The sequence below is a fragment of the Pholcus phalangioides genome, unplaced genomic scaffold (assembly GCF_987345545.1).
Source record: "Pholcus phalangioides strain wild (caught in Gottingen) unplaced genomic scaffold, Ppha-v1.0 ptg000007l_1, whole genome shotgun sequence".
NCBI classification, from domain to species: domain Eukaryota; kingdom Metazoa; phylum Arthropoda; class Arachnida; order Araneae; family Pholcidae; genus Pholcus; species Pholcus phalangioides.
This window is the reverse complement of record NW_028301600.1, coordinates 61,783,044-61,805,701: the sequence shown is the minus strand read 5'-3', so window position 1 is coordinate 61,805,701 and position 22,658 is coordinate 61,783,044. Positions and strand designations below refer to the sequence as shown.

The 22,658-nt window shown below is 35.9% G+C and overlaps 1 protein-coding gene across 1 annotated transcript in view; it reads right to left on the bottom strand.

Moving 5' to 3' along the window:
* Window positions 1-277: 277 nt before the first annotated feature.
* The window catches only part of inaE (inactivation no afterpotential E), a 91,204-nt gene continuing 68,823 nt past the window's right edge, over window positions 278-22,658 (bottom strand). Inside the window, exons 10-18 of the mRNA XM_089233723.1 lie at window positions 21,533-21,616; window positions 21,317-21,394; window positions 19,296-19,376; window positions 16,630-16,772; window positions 16,194-16,335; window positions 15,763-15,965; window positions 14,574-14,597; window positions 13,867-13,999; window positions 278-1,746 (exon numbers count right to left, since the gene is read on the bottom strand). Coding sequence (XP_089089849.1) covers window positions 538-1,746; window positions 13,867-13,999; window positions 14,574-14,597; window positions 15,763-15,965; window positions 16,194-16,335; window positions 16,630-16,772; window positions 19,296-19,376; window positions 21,317-21,394; window positions 21,533-21,616 — 2,097 coding nt within the window. The 3' untranslated portion in view covers window positions 278-537. The remainder of the gene's footprint in view (window positions 1,747-13,866; window positions 14,000-14,573; window positions 14,598-15,762; window positions 15,966-16,193; window positions 16,336-16,629; window positions 16,773-19,295; window positions 19,377-21,316; window positions 21,395-21,532; window positions 21,617-22,658) is intronic.

The following is a 22,658-nucleotide window of genomic DNA, read 5'->3' as shown; positions in this document are numbered from 1 at the left end:
TGAAACAATTCAATGACCCCCCACCCATAGACGGAACTTATTGTATAAGTAGATTTAAAGTTAAAATACATGTAAGTTGGCAATTTTAGATTACTTAGAATTAAATTTTCAAGACTGCCTGTGGGCTACCCATCCAATCTTTGCAGACCTTCATAGGTTGATAAACACACAAAAAGCTTTGAAATACTGCCTTATAGAGTTTCAACTCATTAATTTTTCAAAGTGAATTTTATAAGAAATATTTTAAGGGTGAAGGAATGTGTTTATTCACATAAAATCTTCTCAAACAAACATTAAATAATTTAATCAGGATGATATTTACATATTCAGTGGAATTAATTCTATAAAGTTACTGAGCTGATCCAATTTTCATTAAATCATCACTTTGATGATTCACTTTGAATTTGGTGTTGCATTTGACATTTGAATCATGTGTATTCTGGGTTTTGTAGAAATTTTGGAAGAGCATGATTTTTTTTCTTCACTTTTCGAGAGAGTAAAAGTTTCCCGTAGCTGCTCTTTCTCTTTTTTTTTCCACTATAAACTGCTCTCCGTTGGTGGCTCTCTGTAAATTTTTTTTGGGGAATGTGGAGCTAAAACATCAACATCCACTGTAATATTCCGATGAATTGGTTTACGAGGAGAAGAAGTAGTAATGGGCTCTTCGTGAACAGGAGCTAGATCTTGTATCCTGCTGGGGTTCTGCTCCTCACGAATGTTATTTTCTGAAGGCTTCTCGATAGTTCTAAAAAGCTGAATATCAGACATTGAGTGCTTGATGCTTGGGGATGATACAGGACTGCAGCTTGAGTAGTTACACGGTGGGTACATGTAACCATGTGTTCCATATTCCTGTTGGGTACTGAATTCTGGGTAAGTTGGTACAAATGATTCTCCAGAATTATACATACTATCTTCAGATTCTTCTCGAGCAATATTGTTCTTTTCTTGATTATCATACAAATCAAATGTCACCCGTTTTGGTTCATGTGGAGTGAAGAGTTTCTCTATTGTTTGTTCGGTACTTGTACTGGCGTATGTACTATCTGTACTGAGATGGTCATTGGCATTCCTTTCCATTTTGAGACTGTCTGATAATTGTCTGATATCAAGACTTAATTTGGAAGGATCTATTTGCCTTGGGGAATCGGGTACTTCTCTGCTTGAATCAATCTCAACTGTAGCTTCTGTTACAACTCTATGACAAACTGAAGAAGTGTTCCCAGTTCCTACTGAAGTTTCACCAGAATTCACTTTTACTGCAGAGCATCTAATCTTTTCACCATAATAAGAAGATTCCGAGACTGGTCGATGAACTGCTGGTGACTGAGCTATGGGTTCCATAGTAGACACACCGCCCCACGACAATCTATTCCCATTGTTCAATTTCTGATGACTACCTTTTGAAGAAATACTTGACACATCAGACAATGTCTCTGGGGACGCAAGTGGAGCTAAACCGATAAAGTCTTCTTTCTTTCTAACTCCCTGAGATGTTGGCTCTTCATCCATAACTTCAACAACGGTGCTATTATAGTCCCAGCTCAACACGCATGATGATGGTCTACTTTGTGCAATTTGGCTACTCTCTGGCAATAGATCCGTGAAGCTTGTTTCTAATACAAGACAGTGGGGCGGAGTACGAGATCCACTTCCTGCAGGTGCAGTATTAGGAGTCAAAAGTTGTCGGCGCTCTGATTCTGATAATCGTCTCTGGGGTTTGGCTGGACCTGTGTTTATTAGTAGCTGAAAAGTATAAGATAGATATTAGTTCCTAATATTTTGGTTCTTTATGGATACAGGGTAGTGGACGGCAATACAATATTATTAACCTTTTAACTGCCAATGTTCCTAATTGAGAATATTGTTTATTAATCAGAAAAAATATTTTTCCTTCATCAAAGCACCTGATTTTTTTTTTCATGAAGGTGTGGAATTACAAATGTAATTTGCAAAACAAAAATTTCATAAATTTTACACTTGCGCCATAAATTTGATGGTTTTTTTTAAAATCACCTATTTTGAAGGAAGAATAAAATTTAATTCTTTTGTTTTTAAATTTATTGTTGTTTTTATGGATACGGGCAAATCCAGAAAACATAAGGAAAATTTTTTTCATGAACTGTTTGGTCGATATCTCTAAACAAAAGCAATACAATGTAAAATGAAAAAAAAGAAAATAAATCAAAATCTGAATGCAGCCGGTAAAAGGTTAAAATAATGATTATAAAATTGAGATCATAAAGATAAATCAAATAAGTAAAATAATAATCATCAAATAAGATAATGAGAGCATTAGAAACTTTTGAAACATTACTACAACTACAAATAGGCATATATGCACAGCAACTTGAAGAATTTTAAACATTAATAGAGCCATTCATTAAATTTTCCTATACAAATAGCTCCATAACTCAAATGTAATTAAAATTTAGTTTTTGGTGTAAAATAAATGACCGTCTATATTAGCGCTTTTCAAAGTGTGCATTGCCAACTTTTGTCCGGGATGTTGTGGGTAGCTGGAGATATTGATTTGTGCGTCTATTCTAGTTCTAAAGTGGTTCTTTTATAAGTGAAAATATCTACTTGACCAGTGGTTTCCAAACTTTAGTCACGGAGCACTTTTTAGGTAAAAATTTCATTGCGGAACACTAACGTTAATGCTCAACCGGTGTGCAACTAAGATTTAAATGTATTAAGTTTCAATGTATGCCATTACCACACGTCCCGTTTCACCAAAAATGTCTCGTTTTTTGGAAAACGGAAGTTATTTTAATAATGTTTTTTATTTAGTCAAATTGGCCGTCTCCTGAACCGATAACTTTTTCTTTTGTGCCAATTTTCATTCGATCGTAATTATTCTACCAACAGGTAGAATGATAGATAATTTTACCTTTTCACAAGAGTTGCTTCATATCTGAGGGTTTCTATAACTTTTTGTAGAAGAATGTAAATAAGTTGGCAGAGGTTTTGGGATGAGATCCGGAAACCAAGGGCAGGATCATTCACCCAGTGCTGCCTAGGGTTAACCTCTTTACGATCAGGGACGTAATATTGCGTCGAGAAATGCCAGAGGAATGACTTCAATCAAGCTTTCTATTCCTTCAACCTCTTTTTTACCTCAATGCGAAACTTATTGTAACCATACGAAACATTTGTGTTTCCCCCTGTCTGTTCTCCCACCACCATCATGATATCTCAACGAGATAACGATCAACTGATAACGGCAAACTGAGATAACAATGGTGTGGTGGTTCTCCTCAGCTTTTTTTCCCCTTTTCCACACACACAAAAACGTATCTTTCTTTCTAGAACTAATCTTTCTATTATATACTGTACATAGAAGTGAGAAAGAGAACAAGTAAAAAAAAAATACTGCAAAATAAGTTTAAAGATGAGGGCGAAAAAAAAGCAAGGTACTGTACTAAGGCCGAGATCCCACCAAGGTTTTCGCCGCTCGTCGATTTGAAATTTTCGCGGCAGAAAACTCGTCGCTTCCGCCGCCAGCGGCGTATTGGTGCGCGTATAGTATAAATCTATATCTTTTCGATTCCCCCTCTAGTGCTGCTGCGACGCAGTGGGATCTGGGCCTATATAATATATATAGTCTGTTATCCATATATCTCTCTCTCCTCCCCACCTTTATTTTCTTTCTTTCCTTTTTTTTACCGTGAAACCACGCTTTCACATTTATCGCCTATACGTTTAAAGCCGGCATTACACTATAAAATGTGGATAAAAGTTCGTTCATAAAACTTGAAAAATGCAACCAATAGGCGGATCAGTTAATTCGCTCTAATGTAACAGATGTGCTTATTGGTTACATTTTTCAAGTTTTATAAAAGAATTTTTATCAAAGTTTTATGGTGTAATACCAGCCTAAGGCCGAGATTACACTATAAAATTTTGGTAAAAGATCTTTTATAAAACTGAAAAAAAATTCAACCAATAAGCGCATCGGTTACATTTCAGAAAATTCAACCGGTGATCTTATTGGTTGAATTTCTCGTGTTTTATCAGAGCTTTTACAAAACTTTTATCACTGTAAAAGTTTGATAAAAGGTGTTTTACAAAACTTGAAAAAAACAACCAATGAACGTATTGGTTAAATTTGCTCCAATATAACCGAAATGCTCATTGAGTGCATTTTTCAAGATTTATAAAAGGACTGTTATAAAACTTGAAAAAAGCAACCAATAAGCCTATTGGTTACATTCGCCGATGCGCTTATTGGTTGCATTTTTCAAGTATTATAAAAGAACTTTTATAAAACTTTTATAGTGTAATCTTGGCCTAATACAGATCATTCAAATTTATCGTGAGATTCTTGTACGGGAAGTGGTTATCTGAAACCAGTGGCACATGGGCTAGAGAAAAAGTTTCCCACACCAACCATTTACCGTTCTCGACCTACCTGGAGCGGTTTAAAAAGACAAGCCACGACAAATGCTTATGCGGGGGTAGTGGGTAGCCCACTTCATTACGCAACTGTTTGCCCACACACAATACAATTTCACGTGGTGAAACTGAGGGTAAAATTAATTGAGGAGTGGTACTGCTGGATGGCGAGGAACCTACGATCATCCAAGACTCGATCTCACGAGATTTCTTGAGGACAACCTGGAGTACGTTCATGATAAACGACCTCCAGTTGCTAGACGAACAGATCATCTCCCACCCCCCATCAGATCGAATAAGGCAGCAACTGGTAACACCACCTCCTAAAAAACGTTGCCAGAGCATGGAAATGCAGAAGATTTCACTGACAACGATAACGACTCGGACTTTCTCCCACAGTCACTGATGGCCTTGAGGTGTCACACAAGGGCATAGGATATATAATGAATGTGTTATTTAACATGATGCTCTTGAACTTAAGTGGACATTTTTAAACTTTTGCGTCCATAGCCTTTTCACTGTCGTATTTTTCTGTGCCCCATGCATTTGTTATACACCGTCCCCTGTGCCACTTTGTTTTTCCATGTGTCTGCACTGAGTTTGGATATTTCATTTTCTGTGGCCTCATGCGTTTGTTTTGCACCGTCCACTATACGGCTTTGCACTTCAGCCGACTACCATTGTGTCGCAAACGGGGTTCGAATCTGAATCCTCGCGATGTCCACATGTTTCAATCACTAATTAGAGTGGCAACGAGGTAGCGGTGCCGCGAACAGACTCGTTTTTTCTTAGCTCCTGCCGTACGAGAGATCTATTTTATCCCCCCGTTGTGTGTTATTAATTTTTCTTAGGTGATTTCAGGCCCTGAAAATCTCTCGGCACACAATGCTAACACCGTGCTTTGTAATGATTTTTTTGTTTCTACAGCCATGTGTTGATAGTGAGAAATGATCGATCCATGCAAAAAATGTGTTTTTCGAACTTGAATCAATCAATCGTATGTTGACCGGTGTCTAGTCCCCATTTCTCGGTACATAGTCTTGGGCTGCAGCAATCATTTGAATGTAAAATAGTACGAAATGTAATGAAAAATTCGTTTAAACGGAGATATGGTTCACACCTGGAGGTCTCATTTTCCTACTGCTGCTTATTGGTGGTGTCAAGCAAAACACAGAACTACAAAAAATAAATTTTTGGATAAATACCAAAAAAATAAATTTTTTTGTATAAATACCAAAAAAGGACATGAGTTCGATTGAAAATTATACGCAAGTTTTTTTTCCTCTAAGATCGTCACTCCAGTCACTCCATCGCTCTCAGATCGAACAACCTACAGACAATTTGAAACGGGCAGGAAAGTACTCGCCCCTGAGGTATCGGACTTGGAATCTTACGAAGTAACTAAAGCAATATGGAATACGCTGCGGACCCTGAGGGTGATGTGAAGGATGCAATCAATTTATTGATTAAAAATTGCATGTTTCGATCACACAAAAACTGGAGCGGGGTCTATCTGCTCAGAGAGAGATTGGAAAAGTTCGATGCACAGGCCGAAAATGTTAAAATTGTTGAGTTCGATGGCACTCTGCATATATATACGGACGTCTAGAGCATGCTCGAAAGAAAGAATCCACGGCTTCCCACATATAATGTATATAATGACTTGATACTGAAGATTGATGATTTAGAAAATAGTAATAGACCCAATAATCTGTTATTCTTTGGAGTTCCTGAAACTGGTGATGGAGTGTGATACCGAGGGTACATACACTTACAGAATAATATTTTGTAAAAAATATCTGATTCTCTCTTGAAAACACTTCGAACGGGTACATAGATTGGGAAGAGTATGTGCGGATCGCCCAAGGCCAATTATCTGTCGTCTCCTGAACTTCAAGGGCAAGGAGGTCATGAAAAAAGCTGCTTTGAAACTGAAAGGATATGGATTTTCTAGATTTTAGATTTCAGTGTCTGTACAATATGAAAAAACCTTTGGCTTTCGGGCAAGATATTAAATTATCGGGCCCGAAACCACGCCTCTATTTCTATAAATTTAAAGAGAATGGGAAAACATTTATATACTGTGAGAAATTGAATTTTCTGATTGAGTTATGCCGAAACTAATATTTGGAAAGAAAGTGATTAGCCTCCTCCGGGAATCGAACCCGGGTCCCCTTGCATACCGGGTAAGTGCGCTAACCAATACACCAGATACACCAATCATTTTTCTTTCCAAATATCAGTTTCGGCATAACATCCGGAAAAAATTCAATTTCTCGGTATATTTTTCAGGCCGAAAAAAAAAATACCATCTCTTCATACATTTATATCAGGGTTGTTTGGTTTAAACCAAGTGGTTTTTTTCAAAAAATCAAATAAAAGTGGCCTAAATATCATTTTTTTCCTTGAAAAATATCATATTGGTTTATTATTAGCCAAAATGTTTCATTTTTACCACATTTTATATCTTTGGGGTACATTCTGATGGTACATCTTTAAATGACATAAGATTTTATAAGTGGTTTTTTTCAAAAAGTCCCATAAAAGTAGCCAGAATATATATATATTTTTCATATGAAATATCTAAGTTAGTTAAAGCTATATACAGAAGCAAAAATTTCTCATTCTTGCCACATTTTCTAACCTTTGGCTACATTCTGATGCTCTTTCTTCAGCAAATTCTTGAATAAGGATTGCATCACACATCTAAATGTAGTGGTGTATTTCTCACAGGTTTCTTTTTCCCTTCACAAAGAAGCAGCAACAGTAGTGACACCATCATGCTAGGGGCAGGTGGTCTTATAATCCAATAAAGACACCAGCTGTCCTTAAAGGACAAAGACTAGTGTACTAGTAGTTACATTACCGTCACATACATTTTCATTTTCTTTCCCATAAGAAGTAGCACATCTACTGTATATCTCCCATTCTTAATATTCAATAGTTGTTTTTTTTTATACTTTCGTGGTTAATCCCAGTTAATCAAAGGTTCTACTGGATAGTAGTAACAGATTTATGAAACATAATCAGCTATATACAGGGTGATTATAATTTAAGTTTTGATTCCAAAACTATACAATAAGTACTAGTCAGAATGACTTGAAAATTTGCATGGATACTCCTGGAGCAATGGAAGTTTCTTTCGCAAAAGGAAAAAAGTGCAAAGTAGTGCAAAATGTGCAAGTAGATGATGCTGTACACTTGGCCAGCAGTATAATCTATTTTGTGCAACCACATCATTTCGGCACTTCCACAGCATCAGTGTGTGGATAGAACAACTTCTTGCACATTGCAATACCAGCAAAACAGCTGCTGAAGACCCATTTTGACAATAACAGGATGCAACTTAACCCTTGCAACTTCTGGCGTGGGGGGTGCCACAAAATGTTATGAGCAGTGGTCAGATTGCAAACTTTGGTGAATTGCAATCTCCAGCGCATCCCCTATATGTCAGCAGTTCCTCGGGAATATTAATGGGGGGAGGGGGGGGGGAAGGTTGGTTCAATAAAGGTGAATTGCAAGCGCATCCACATCATGACCATGACATACTCTGTTGTTGAATAAGAATTTTTGTGCTTTCACCTCATATCCAGAACACAGTGGACAACATTTTTAACATTTCTTGAGTAAGTTGTAGTTTTTTGATTACTTCGTTTTTTTGTGATGTTTCCATTAATTATGAAATCGTGAAATGCTATAATTATCATTTTGCCATGACTGGCTATCGTTTCCGTTCTGCAAGCAAATTTCCCACGTGTTGGATGTCATTAATTTTACATTTTTAAGTTGTTTTTTTTTCCTTTACCAAATAAAATTCCATTTCTTCAGGAATATTCATATCAATTTTCAAGTCATTCTGACAATCGTTCTTTTTTTACAGAACGAAAATGTTTTGAAATCAGAACCTTAGTTATAATCACCCTGTATATCGTAAATCATTGCTAATTAATCTGCATTATTTATGCTTCATTAAATACATTATATTCACCTAATTTTTATTAGTTTTTGCAAAATAGCTTCCTAATTAAGCATACTGAAAGTAACTGGAGAAAAAAACCTTTATATATATATATTATATGATTAATAATGACATTAAAAGAATTTTCATACACACAGTGATCCATTGAGTTGCAAAAAATAATTAAATTGCAAAAGTTGTTTTTTGTTAAAATGTAAGAAATATTTTTTGATTAATTAATATGGGAATAGTGTTAATTACATTAATACATATTTTATTTTAATTAATTATTAGAAGTTTGAATGATTTTTCAGAAATTTTATTGTTTTAATGTTAATACTATTTAAAACAAAAAAATCGGTTTAAACCAAAAAAAACCCGGTTTTTTGGGTTTTTTTACCAACCCTGATTTATATACTGTTTATCGAAATTCCGATTCAATCGAGGAATTCAAAATTCAAATTTTTAAACTGAAATTGATACCTGTGGGCGGCAATATTTTCCTACCGATGACAACCTCAAGATCCGATGAAACAGCAAGGACCATATTCATCGACATGGTTTAAACTACAGTCACAATTTTTTGATAAGAAATGAACATAGATTGGTTAAAAACACGAATTTAACCAATCCGTGTCGATCTCTTATCAAAAAATTGTGACTATAGTTCAAACCATGTCGGTGAATACGGCCCTAAGTCTTCTAAGAATTTTATTTTACAATGTCGCGGGTATTTTTAGTATATAAATTTTTATTTCCCGATGTTGACGGTTTCAAATCTTCGGGGATAGGCAGGGCGAGCGGGGGAATCACATAGGTTATAAAACTGATAAAATTAAAAATCTGAAATTTGTCTCGAAATCTAGATTCTCTATTGTTGTCGAATTTTCTTTGACGAGTGATCTAAAATATTTAACAGTTTTTGGCTATTTCTCCCTCCTGGCCAAGAATATAATACTAATTTTAGATAGTTTTTATCGGACTTGTCTCTCTGAACTGATTTGTAACTTCGATAATGGCACGATTGTTGAGGACTTTAACAGTAGATTAGCTGACAAAACATATTTTCCTATAATACATGATGAAAATGATACTGTTAGTAGAGCCTCAAATGGATATGATAAATAACGAGTGTGGCCATTCTTGTATGATTTTTTCTTAACCAACAACTTGATCTTACTGAATGGTTATTCAAGGGGAAATGTGCACATGGCGCGTTCACGTATTACTCCTATAATGGATCTAGTACGGTTGATTTATTTGCTATCACATATAATACAATTTTTTTCATGACAAATTTTGGACGATTATTTTTCTGATCATTTTCCAATTAGTGCTAAATTTATCTCAGCTACTGTCCCTGAAACCAAAAGGTCAATAACAAGTTACAAAATAATCCGCGAGGCAGCGACACTTTTGGTTTGTTAATATGATACAGTATAATAGTTTTATAATTATATTAATTTAAAGGTAATGCCAAAAATCAAATTCAGCTGGCGTGACCGCGATGAGTGTGGGGGGGAGGGGGGCATTGAGAACATGTAAAAAAAATATTTTACACCGGCTGAAAATTTATTTACATGTTATTTGGACTATTTTATGATGGATGTTTTCAGCCGGTATTCTGAGGGTGAGTTATAAAAAAAAAAGTTCTGTAAAAAAATATTTTACACCGTATGAAAATTCAACACGAGATAGTTATTTAGGTATTAATTCTTCATTTTATCAGATACCCTGAAGCAGAACATGATGCAGACATATCGCAGGAAATCGGTATTGATGAATATTCTGAAGCAAGTGCACTTTTTCGGTTCCTTCAGTTTCGAGATAGAGAGGTTTCACTGTAGTACTTAGGATTCCGTTTAGAAGCTCCGGCAAATTTCATACAGCCTACTTACACTTCCTGGCAGTCTAAAACAGCTATACTACCAATGATAAAAATAGTTGGAGGAGACCGTATCAATTCCTTGGTCACGGCCCTGAAACTTTTTGATTCCTTTTTGTTTTCTACGGCCTCACACACACATATGCATCTCCCATTTGGGTATATTATAATTTATTGATAAAATGGATCAAATATCTAGCATTTTCAGTAAGAGACTTAATAGTTTCTAGAAATATCCCTAGATACGCTGTAAGAGCAGAAATTGGCCGTCCAAGTTTCGTTTAACGGCCGTATTCACCGACAGAGTTTAAACTACAATCGCAGGTTAAAAGATTAGAGATCGACGCGGATTTTTTGGTAAAAATCCTGAATTTAACCAATCCGTGTCGATCGCCAATCCTTTCACCTGCGATTGTAGTTTAAACTGTGTCGATGAATAGGGCCGTAAATAATATATTTTAAAATTCTAGATACATTTGCTTGAGATGAACCATTCCCGTCTGACAAGAATAAGTTATGACCAGCTATTTCACACACACTCCTGCAACTCGACCACCAATAATAAAAGCAACTGAGCTTTATATAAGTTAAAAATATTCTTGACAACGCTGGCTATATAGCTTTATTTAGATTCAACTAAATCCAAGTCTTGCAAGAAAGGGTTATCTTCCCCTGATTTATCGAGAGAGTATAGAAAAAAACCAGAGTTTCCAAACTGCTGTCTCCCATATTGTAAATAGTAAAATTTTTTCCCACTATAAAGATAAAAAAAAACTTTCTTGAGAGATGGAAGATTACTTTTTTTTCTTCCCTTTCCATATCTCAATTAAAAGGGTTTTTGTCCAACTCAGACTTAATCACAGATATCAATTTTCGTTAATAATAAAAATGTTTCCATAGATCCCATTAACAATTGTACGTATTGTAACCTTTCAGCTCTTGAGGATTGGAATCGTGTGCTTTTTTCATTGCCTTTTTTACTCTAATCCCAGATCCAAATATTTAAATATTAAATCTCCCTTCAGGTCCCGTTCATATAGGTCAATTAATGTCTATCACTGACTACGTTTTCTCAATATATCTGTTTATCTTGGCGTATATTCGCCTACGCTCCCTGTGTACCGCGAGTTCGATATTTTTTTATTTTTGTCTTTATTACATTCCGTCCCCTCTCTTAATATCTATGTTAGCCACATTGCTATTTATCTGTATATTATGCTAATTCTTATTCTATGTGTGTGTATTTATTATTCATTCATTTTTTTCTCTTGTATTGCTGTATATTTTAAGTTTTGGCACTTCCATATATGATTGATTATATTTATAATACATTATATATTTTGTAGCATTACTGTAAAGCAATAACAACGCATTGCCACTAATTGAAGGACCAACTGGTAAAAATCAATAAATAATTTATTATTATTATTATGTTTCGATCTCTAATTAGTATCTAGAACTGGACTTTTATCGTGCAACAGTGGCAAGTGTGTGGTGAGAGTCGGGCGTAGCCAGAAATTTCGTTCGGGGGGGGGGGACCAAAGTGATAGAACAATAGATTTGGCCATCTTTTTCCCTTTTTTCGGCCATTTTTTCACATTTCGCTGGTGGGTGTTAGTTACACATTGCACGCAAGTACAGGTGAAAATGTTATCCCAGGTGCTTAGATTGGCACCGCAAGCTAAACTTACGCCATCGATTTACAACCGGGGGTGTGCCTTTGCACCAGTGAACATTTCTCACAGGAAAAAAGACATTCCCTCTAATTCATTTCTCTTGATTGGAAGACCAATAGAGAATGCACGCAATTATATATATATTATATATTCACCATTCAAAATACAGGGCGTCCATAATTAAAAGACCCTATTTTTTAAAGTAGCCTGCAGGTGAAACCAGTCATCAGAAAAGTGAGAAATTTTGTGAAGGATTTCAGGAAGTGATGGGAATTTGTTTCGTGGAAAAAAGTTAGTTGCACGTGTCGCGACCAGATGGCGTTTCACTTTGAATACCTATAGTAAACATATAAATTTATGTGACGTCACGCAGCATCTGTTATAAAACCTAGAAATATTCGCGGAGATCTTGTTTCTCAACGTGTTTGCTTCTCACAATGACGATAAGTTTACGAAATAGCGCTTTCTGGTCAAAATTGTTTTACCAAAACAGCAATTCCGCTGTATCTGCTCTACGGAAACATCGGACTTGGAAGAGGATTCGAGAAGGTCCAATGAATGTTAAAAACCTTCGGAGTATGATAACGAAATTTGAAACCACAGGATCATAATGGCCTTGGAATATTCTCTGGACAGACGAAGCGCATGTGCAGTCAATACTCACAACTGCCGAATTTGGGAACCACAAAATCCGCACGCTATCTTAGAGGTTCACCAAAAGCATTCACCAAAAGTGACGGTATGGTGTAGATTTACTGCATCATTTATTCTCGGTCTCTACTTCTACGAGGAGTTACGTTCTACAGGTCCAGTGACATGTTCGATCACCGGGAAGCGATATGCATTGCCATTACAAAACGAAATTGTTCCGGCTCTGCAAGCATGTCACTGCCTTGCAGACACTATCTTTATGCACGACGGAGCTCCTCCACACATTGCAGTGTGTGTTAAGAATGTTCTTAAAATACATTTTACAGAAGAACGTGTCATCAGCCGGCACTTCCCTAATCTATGGCCTCCCCGATCTCCGGACCTTAATCCATGCGATTTTTGGCTTGGGGGGCATTTGAAACGTCTCGTAAGTCGTGGCAATCCAAGAACTTTACCTGACCTTAAAGGCAGCATTTTCCGCCAAGTGCTGAACATTTCCCCGCACACACTTTGGTCAGTTGTGGAACATGCCATCTTGCGATTTTGCATGGTATCTGAAAATGATGGCCATAATGTGGAACATGTTTTGTTGTAGTAACAATTGTAAAAGTGTTTAATAATTGTTAAAATTGTAAACGTTTGCCTAAATGTGTAATTTCTTAATAAAACGCCCTCTGGTTGTGACATGTGCAACTAATTTTTTCCCCCTGAAACGAATTCCCATCACTTCATGAAGTCCTCCACAAAATTTCGCAATTTCCTGATGTCTGGTTTCGTCTGTAGGCTACTTTAAAATAGGGTCTTTTAATTATGGACGATCTGTATATTTGTAAGTGAGCCGTTGTACTCTAACTTTAGGTGTTGCGTGAGGGGAAAAATGTTGAAAATTCCTGCTGTAAAATACACGTAATTAATAGTCACTGGTGATTTTGTTGATTATTTTACGGAGTAAATATTCTGATTTGTGCTCGCTTACGTTTATCGATAGAAACTGCACTTTGTTTCTACTTAACGATTTAAAAAAAAATTTTACGTTGGGTGGAGGGAAGGGGGTGTATCGGTAAAAAAAAAATTCCAAAGAAACATCGCACCTTGACACGAGGCACAGGAGCGAAGAATTCGCTTTGTTCAGTAGCCTACGGAAAAAATACGGTTGGTCGTGGAACACCGGTTGTGTGTGTGAGGATCACTGCTGTATTTTTTTTTAATTCGACAGAATAGAATCTCGCGCGCACGCACACACACACACACACACACACACACACACACACAAACACAGTGTATCTATGAGTGCATACTTTTTCCAGAGCATCGAGAACTTTGTCAGGCATATGATCTTGAACCATAACTGGAGATATAAGAACTTCATCAAAATCTGTATTGTCTGCCCACAACGCTTGATATACAGGATCATGCTTTTTGACTATTTTCCTGTTCCGCAAAAAAATTAGAAGAATAACATAGCTACTTTAGGAAAATATGTATGAAATGAAAATTAGGTAGGCTACGTCTAAAAATATTTATAACACTAACTATTATTCATATACTGTAGTACAGGGACGTAACTAGGCTTTTTTGCCGCCCCCCACAACTTTAAAATTCGATCATTTTATAACGGTGTTTGCTCCCCCTTGAAATTGCCACCCGGGGCAGTTGCCCCCTGCTCCCCTCTAGTTTCGGCCCTGCTGTAGTATATAGCTTTCCGTCAAAAAACAAAGCAAGTCATGTTATAATTCCATTTTGAAATGAATGAATCTCTTATTTAACGTCCAGTATGTAACTGATAATAATGTAAAGAAAATTTGGTATACTATGTTAAAAAAATATATTTTCTGTTGGTTCCCACAAATTCATGAAATAAAAATAATTCGTAGTGGATTTTTATTTTCTTCCTGCGTATTAGTTCGTATTTGCAATGCACACAAAATTCATTAATTAAATCAAATAATTAAGTTATAAACAATTAAAAACCATTGAAAAGTGTTTTTGAGTTGTTTTTACTCACCTCCATTTAGTTTCATACTTTTGGCTGTTGGGAAGAAAAAAAACCATTGGTATGATAGATGCTAATTTTTGAAAAATTAGTCAAGTGGTTTAGACCTTAAAAAATGTGAACAAAACAAAAACAATTAAATTAAAAAAAAAAGAACCAATAGAAAATGGTTGGTTGCATGATTCAGTTTTTCGTTGAATCTGTAAATTATATAGGCAAAAATAGCGTTCATTTATCACTGCGATTCATGCATTACATTTGTACTCTTTTGTATGTCATCAAGATGAGTGGAAAAAGGCAGCAACAAATATTAGACTATTCATAAAAAGTCTACTACTTTTTCTGATTCTACAAGTCGAAGACTTGTTAAAAGATGGAAATTTCATTTCCCCTCAAGATTTCGCCCCTGCCCAGGAAGCTGTGTCAGTGCTCTGAGAGAGTTTCTGTATTCGATTTTGATTACATTTAAAATCAAATGAATTTTTTTATTTTTTCAGCCTAACAAACATTTATAGATTTAACATAGCTAGGAAGTATTATTCAAGAACAATTAAAAGCATTCAGAGGTTAATCTGAAAAATTGCGGGCCATTCTAATCGTGATCAGAGTCATATTGTCGTGAGAGCATTTGTCTAGAACAATTGGGTGGCAAAAATGTGCAAAACTTTTCATGCTACAAGTATCCCCTGCAAATGCGTAGGATGCTTTTGTACCTCTAGATATGCATAAGAGGCGTGTGTTGTGCACTCTTAGGAATGCGTTAGAGGCGTACACACCCCTATCTACACCCTTTCACATGCGTAGGAGGCATGCTTGCTCCTAGAAATGCTTGTACGCATCCTTGAAAATGCGTGGTAGGCTTGCGTATGCCCAAAACTACGTAAGAGACATGCATGCCATTTAAAATGCGTAATTCGAAAAGCAGCAGTATCTAATAAATACATCAGATTCAAGTAGAATGAATGTACTTTGAAAGGCATATATATATTTTTTTCGTTTTATATGTATGTCATGGATGTTAGCGTTCACATTCTTTTATTATTACCTTTTCAATCAACGGCTAGTTAGAACTTTATCACCAACATACTTTAATGTCGTGATCGGCATCACGACAGTATAATTGTTGCGTGTATAAGAAAAATAAAAAGACAATGTCCTAAAAAAATGCAAGAAAGTACGCAAAATGGCAAAAGGTACTTACTCTTCTTTCTTTGGATGGTTTCTAACGATATGAATGATTTTACCAGGAGGATATAATGGTTGATGGACCGTAAGAGCTATTGAGGAATCACTTGGGTGTGTTGCAACGTCTCTAAAGCCTGACTTGTCCGCAAAACCATCAGAGGTATCGAGTTTCAAATCTTCTGGACAGCAACAAAGTACACCTCCCATGATGATTTTCCACTTAAGAAAAAAATCACTTCGTTATTTCATGTCTCTAATTGACTGAAGTAGTATCGTTTCAGGATACTGACTATTTTAACTATTTAATTGAAATATAAACTTACATATAAGTTTTAGATGCTATTCGCTAAGCTGAAAAACCAAAGTAAGTATGGTGTGATAAACTTTTTTAACCTATTCATATTTACCTGAGTTTTTTACGCTTTACAATTTTTGTATATGGTTTACCTTTGGATCTTGGCTCCTTTTGATCGCATTGATAAGATCGGATCGTAGAGCTTCCATCTGATGCAGACCTATTCGTGGAACGACGTCTTTTCCCAAAACAACCGAAGTTATGAAACCTTTAGTGTATTCCACAGCTGGCATGCTGAACGTGACAGTGTGAATAAATTAAATTAAGAAATATCTAGCACAAAAATCAAATAAGACACTTATTTTTTTTATCAATGTTACTATAGTTCAAGTGACAACGCACACTGAAAAACTCATAAATATTTGAACATTTTTGCCTATTTTCTCCTCGTTACAATTGTCAGTACTCACCATTTTTCCTCTGATTGGAAAAAAAACAAAAACCATAAAGATTGTATCCAGCCAGAACAGTTTGTTATAAAACTGTTTTAATATCAAAGATTTTCAAAATGAAAAAATCTTATTGTACCTCAGAAGACCTCCAGGGGGAGAATAAGCGTAGCATACAAGATTCGGGTATTCACTCTTCAATAAAATAGCTAGTATAGCGGCTGTTCCAGCACCCAAAGAGTGGCCAACGAGAACGAGATCATAATGATGTGTTCCTTTTTCCTGAAATTGCCAGAATGAATATATTTCGAATCAGTTAATTGAAAGTGCTTGGAATAGATTATTAATCTATTATTATAAGATTAATAATCTATTATTATAAGATTAATAATCTATTATTATAAGATTAATAATCTATTATTATAAGATTAATAATCTATTATTATAAGATTAATAATCTATTATTATAAGATTAATAATCTATCATTATAATATTATAAGCTTTCTTATACTTTTTATTTCAGAAGTGTTATTAGTTCAGTTTTTCCCTTAAAAATTAATAATAGCTATGGATGGAAACTGAAAGTACATACACGTACTACGATACCAGAAAATGAAAAAATAACCCTATTAAAAACGTGCTTGATCAACTGCAGCAATACAGGAGACATTTTATGTGTGTAAAAAAATGGGAAGCAATATAATAAGAGGTAGAACTCCCACGTGCAGTAATACAGGCTTCTGATCTGGCAAGCAAACCATCGTACCAATGCTGAATAACATGTTGTGATCAAAGCTGAACCACTGATAGACCACTGTTTCCCAAAGTGGGCGATGGAATGGTCCAAGAGGGCGATAAAAGCTACGGTATAACATAGGATTCTATGGGTTCACTTGAGTTGGGGCGATGAGAGAAAAAAACTACTGAAGAAGGGGGCGATGGAAAACAAAAAGTTAGAAAAACTATGTGATAGACCATTCTCCATGTACTTTGAAATTGGACACGTAATTCTAGGATGATTATCGACTGTCCGGGTGCACAACAAATTCTTTGACCTATCAAATCGCAGACATGCTCGATAAGAGATGTGTCGGCCAAGGAAGTTGTTTCACTTCCTGAAGAGCATGCTGAACTGCTCGAGCTGTGATTGGCACGAAAATTGAGCTCAAAACGTGTACAAATATTCAATCATTACACTGTACTCACTTCACTTCTGCAATATGGATGGCAGCACTGAAAAATCAGATATGACACTAGATTCACATCAGACTGTTAGGGGTAGTAAATTACCCATGGCGATAGACCGGAGTCGTGGTCGGTTGAAAGAAAGTTCACAACGTGGCTGTTTTAGGTTAGCTTATGCATCTGTATCAACGTGTTCAAAATGTTCGTTAGTCGAATCCTTATTCGTTAGCCAAGGCAGAAAAAATCTTCGTAAGTTGTTTGTTAACCGAGGTATCACTGTATATAGACTCTTGCAAATTCGGCACATATCAGACTAGGGTGTGCCGGATTACTGGAAGTTAAATGGAAGAAGCCTATTTAAATACTATAAACTTCTGCGCAGAGAGATGCACACAGTGACATGTTTTCCTCTTTTATATTCGAAGAACCCCCTAGAAACGCTGGATTACTGGACAGGCCTGACTAGCACACGGCCGAATTATCGAGAGAAAGAGTCTACTGCATTTCAGTTTAGTCTGATCGACCACCGATAGATGACGTCTTCATTTCCAACCCAACTCGTTAACGGCAGTAAATTGCGTATAGTGATATGGCCGTAGTTGGTGTGTGGTGAAGTAATGATACATAACCAAGGTGAAATAATGGACTCCTCTCTCTTTCGCAATAGTTTTCAAACGAATATAGTGTGTTCGGTTTTAAGTCGAAAGACTGCCAAATGACTTTTTTGAATTGAATTTTTTTGGTTGTACACGCCAGGTTCAGGATATACTCGATGAAATGAAATTGAAAACAGCCAACACTTCCTATAGCAGAAAGTCTCTGCGCGAAGCTTTGATGTCACTGAAGTCGTCCGTTTCACCTGTAGCCATTGGATAAAGCAGGCCAACGTATTCGAAATCTTTACCTTTTTTTGCAGTATATTCAATGACTATAGGTGAAATGGACGACTTCAGTGACGTCACGAGCTTCGCGTGGAGGCTTTCTGCTATAGAAGGTGTTGAAACAGCTGCTCCCAGTTTCTGTTCAGGACTCTGCCACGAATCTGGGCTGGAAGAGATCTCGGCAACGGGATAAGTCCAGTGTCAAAGTTCTGGCGTTCGTTCATTCATGCTCCCAGTTTCTAGTTAGAAAGTTTTGGATATCTTAATGAACTTTAGAGAAAACTTTCTAATTTTTAATTATTTTTTTCTCACCATTCGCACAAAATCCCGTTCCTTTATCATTTCAGGTACTTGCTCTTGAGCCTGTTGATTGCGCTAACGACCATCTTTTCACTACAGTCCCCCCCCCCTCCCTTTACGGGGTAGCATGATAGTAAATTCGTATATGAAAAATATCTGGCAGTGCGCGGTAATTTTAAATTCAATTATTCAATATCAAAATCGGAAAGCATTTTGAATAGTATATCATGAGCGTAAACTTGTATCCGGCCCATGGGACAGAGTCCCATCCCCCAAAATTTGCCACTATTTCCATAATATCTATAGAAATATATTGAGATATTATATTAAATATTAAATATATTTCCAATAACTAAGCCTACGTAATATATCATGCATTAGATTAAAATACCGACATCAGATGAAAATAACGACAATTTTGAGTATCGTTGTACTTACCGGACTGAAACTCAGAGCTTGCATGAGAATAGACTCGTCAACCAATTTTTTCTTGATATATTCAGCTGCCTGTATCATGCCCTGAAAAATACATTTTTTTATAAAGTTTAAGGACTTTGAATATTTATAATGGAAAGTAAAGGACTTGTGCTGGCCGTCCACAGGAAGCTTCTACGAGCTACAAGTCACGTGTATGCGTAAGACTACCATAGCGGTCTTGCGCATAGCATACACGCGACTTGTTTTCACTCGTAGTAGCTCCTAGCGAACGACAGGCCTTAGACATGGGTGGAATTCAATTTTTAGTCATGGTAATTCTCTCATTTTTTTAATTGACAATCCTCTGCCATATTTTTAGTTTTTTGATACCACGTTTGGGACATCCTTTGTTTTAGACCAAAAAAAATGAGAAAAAAGGATTGTTCGCTGTCTAAGGCCGGCATTACACTATAAAAGTTTTGTAAAAGCTCTTTGAGAAAAAACTTGAAAAATGTAACCAACAAGTGTATCGGTTACATTTGAGCGAACGTAACCGAGATGCTTATTGGCTACATTTTTGAAATTTTATAACAGAAATTTTATCAAACTTTTATAGTATAATTCCAGCCTAAATCACATCTCTCCCACATGTTTCATACTTTTATAGGACTATATTTATCAAGGGTTCCATGGTCATTCACAACAATGATGTTCTGCGCCAATACGGGGTCGTTTAATATTTCTGATGGAACTCATAAACCGTAACATACCCCATGAGGATCTTCAGATACTGCCATGTTGAGTAATGTGTCACTGCTACAAAATTTAATGTAGCCGTTATATCTTTAAAATTAAAACTGTCATTTTGTTGTTAATCATTTAACTTCTTGGTCCTCAAAAAAAAGTCTGAATTATTATCTTTTTATAACTTACAAGGAAATTGTCCCAAAATGACGTCTTCGAAAAGTTTTGAAAAAATTACAACTGATTCTGCTCACTTAAATATGTACAAAAATATAAAAAAATCCGGCGGAATTATTATAGATTGCTCAAAAAAAAAAAAAAAAAAAAGTAAATATTAATATTTTGAACGCCAACAGAGGCTAAGAATGAATATAAAAATTCCGCAACCCTAAAGTGACGTCATTCAAACAACACAAGATCAGGTATAGCGCAGAAAAAGAAAGAGAAAAAAAAAAGACCTATAGAGATTGTAAAAAAAAAGAGTATAAAATGAATTTTTTTTATAGATAATATATATATATATCGCCAAGAAGCGCAAGATGTGATGAGTAGCCAAGTGTTGTCATTTTAATACTTTTTTCCGGCTTTAATAATTTCATTCCTCCGATAATTTTTTTGTTTTTATATGTTTGCGTATGAGATGCATGTACTTAAATTTATTCATAATTTTTTGAGGACGACCCCTCAGGACCCTCTCCTTATTAGTCCATCAGGAATGGAAAATATCTGACATAATAAGAGGTGAAAAACATTAATCTTTTAATAAGTAAAAATAATCTGAATAAAACAACCCATAGTTGAGATCACCCTATTTGTGCACAGTGCCTAAAAATGTAAATTTTCAAGCCAACACAGCGATAAGGTGCAAAAACATAGTAATTTTGCATCTTGAATGTATCGATAAATATGGAATGTATATATTAAAAAAATATGGAACTTTTTTTTGCAAATGACTTCTTGGAGCAGCTACACTTGGAGAGTTTTAACGCCAGAGAATTGTATGTGAAAAGTAAATTAATTAATTTTTTTTATGTTTATGAACCGTCAGAAAAATACATTAAAAAAAAAACCGAATATCATTTGAAAAATTTTTTGCAATTGTAAGTATATACTTCCAAAGTCAACTATTGCAGATGATGAACTATTCTATAAATTGCTAATCTTGTAGTCTTGTTTCGTTTATAACTTGACACATAGAATATTTTACTTACAGTGACATGAAGTTTAATTTGAAGTTTTGACCGTAAAGTTTTGATTTCTGATGATATAGTGAATGCATGAATATGAAGGTAAATTACCTTGTGTCCAAGCCAGTCATCATGACGTGGTTGAGTTGGTAATTGATCAGCTTCGGCGTTCAGATCCGTCACGACATCCTGCACGAAAACTTTGGAGGTTTTTATCAAGAAAACTTGAATTCTACGCAAAAATACAGTCAATATGTGTCTTCATTTATTACCGTAAGTATTGTATTGGCAAAAAATTAGAGTATATTGCTGAAGCAATAGAATTACCTGCAGCGATAACGTACCACGTATGGAAATGACTATGGACCGTTTCTCATGGTCAAGGGCAACGAAGAACGGAGTTTCACCGATCTGAGAAATTAAATATAGTAATATTAGATACATATACCGTGTTACTGTACCAACACTCTCTATAGCAGAAGGCCTCCGCGCGAAGCTCGTGAAGTCACTGAAGAAGCTATTTCACCTATAGCCATTGGATATACTGCAAAATAAGGTAAAGATATCGCATGCATCGGCTTGCTATATCCAATGGTTACAGGTGAAATGACTTATTCAGTGACGTCGCGAGTTTTGCGCGGAGGCCTTCTGCTATAGATGGTGTTGACTGTGTATACATGGTGAAATATTTAGAAATCTCTTCGAGAGAGAGAGACATTTGATGTTTTACTACAGACAATGTATGCACGTCATCGTACACGAAGCTCATACCCACGAATACAATCTATCAATCTTAAATGCATATCTATAATTTGTATGTACAGGGTATATACCGACAAACCAAACACGATCCAGGCTCTGTCCCTCCCGAGATATAAGCCTTTTACCCATGCGGGTTGGGTCGCGCTGGGCGAGGGTATATACCGAGTGCGTCAAAAGTTTGTTAAAACTTTAAAAAAAATTAGTTAAAAAGGAACAAATGATAAAAAAAAAATTGTGGTTTGTGCGAATGAGATCATAGAGACCTCTTATTCTTTTAAGCCTCTCAGTAGCAATGACGAGATATCTCGCCCCCTTAAAACCCTCTTATTTCGGCAATGCCGAGCTCTGTAAAGCAGGTTTTCTTCACGAACATGTTTTCCACCCCCCCCCCCCCAACCTGTTAGATTAACTCCCAGTGGGTGGAGTCAGCTTTTGTTCAAAGTGGGATAACAGAAGGAGAGAGACGGTGTTTTTTCTTCCTTTTTTGGGGCAGTATAGGAATGTGCACAGATAAATGATAGAAAGACAGAATATTTCCCTTCCCCGTTTTTTTTTTTATCATTCACGGAGTTGAAAGAGGAAAATATCACCTGCACACAAAATCGTAAAAATATTCTTGAATAAAAGTGAGGCATTTTGTAGAGGGCTTAGTGATTTCCACTGTGACAGCTATAATATGGATCAGTGAAGT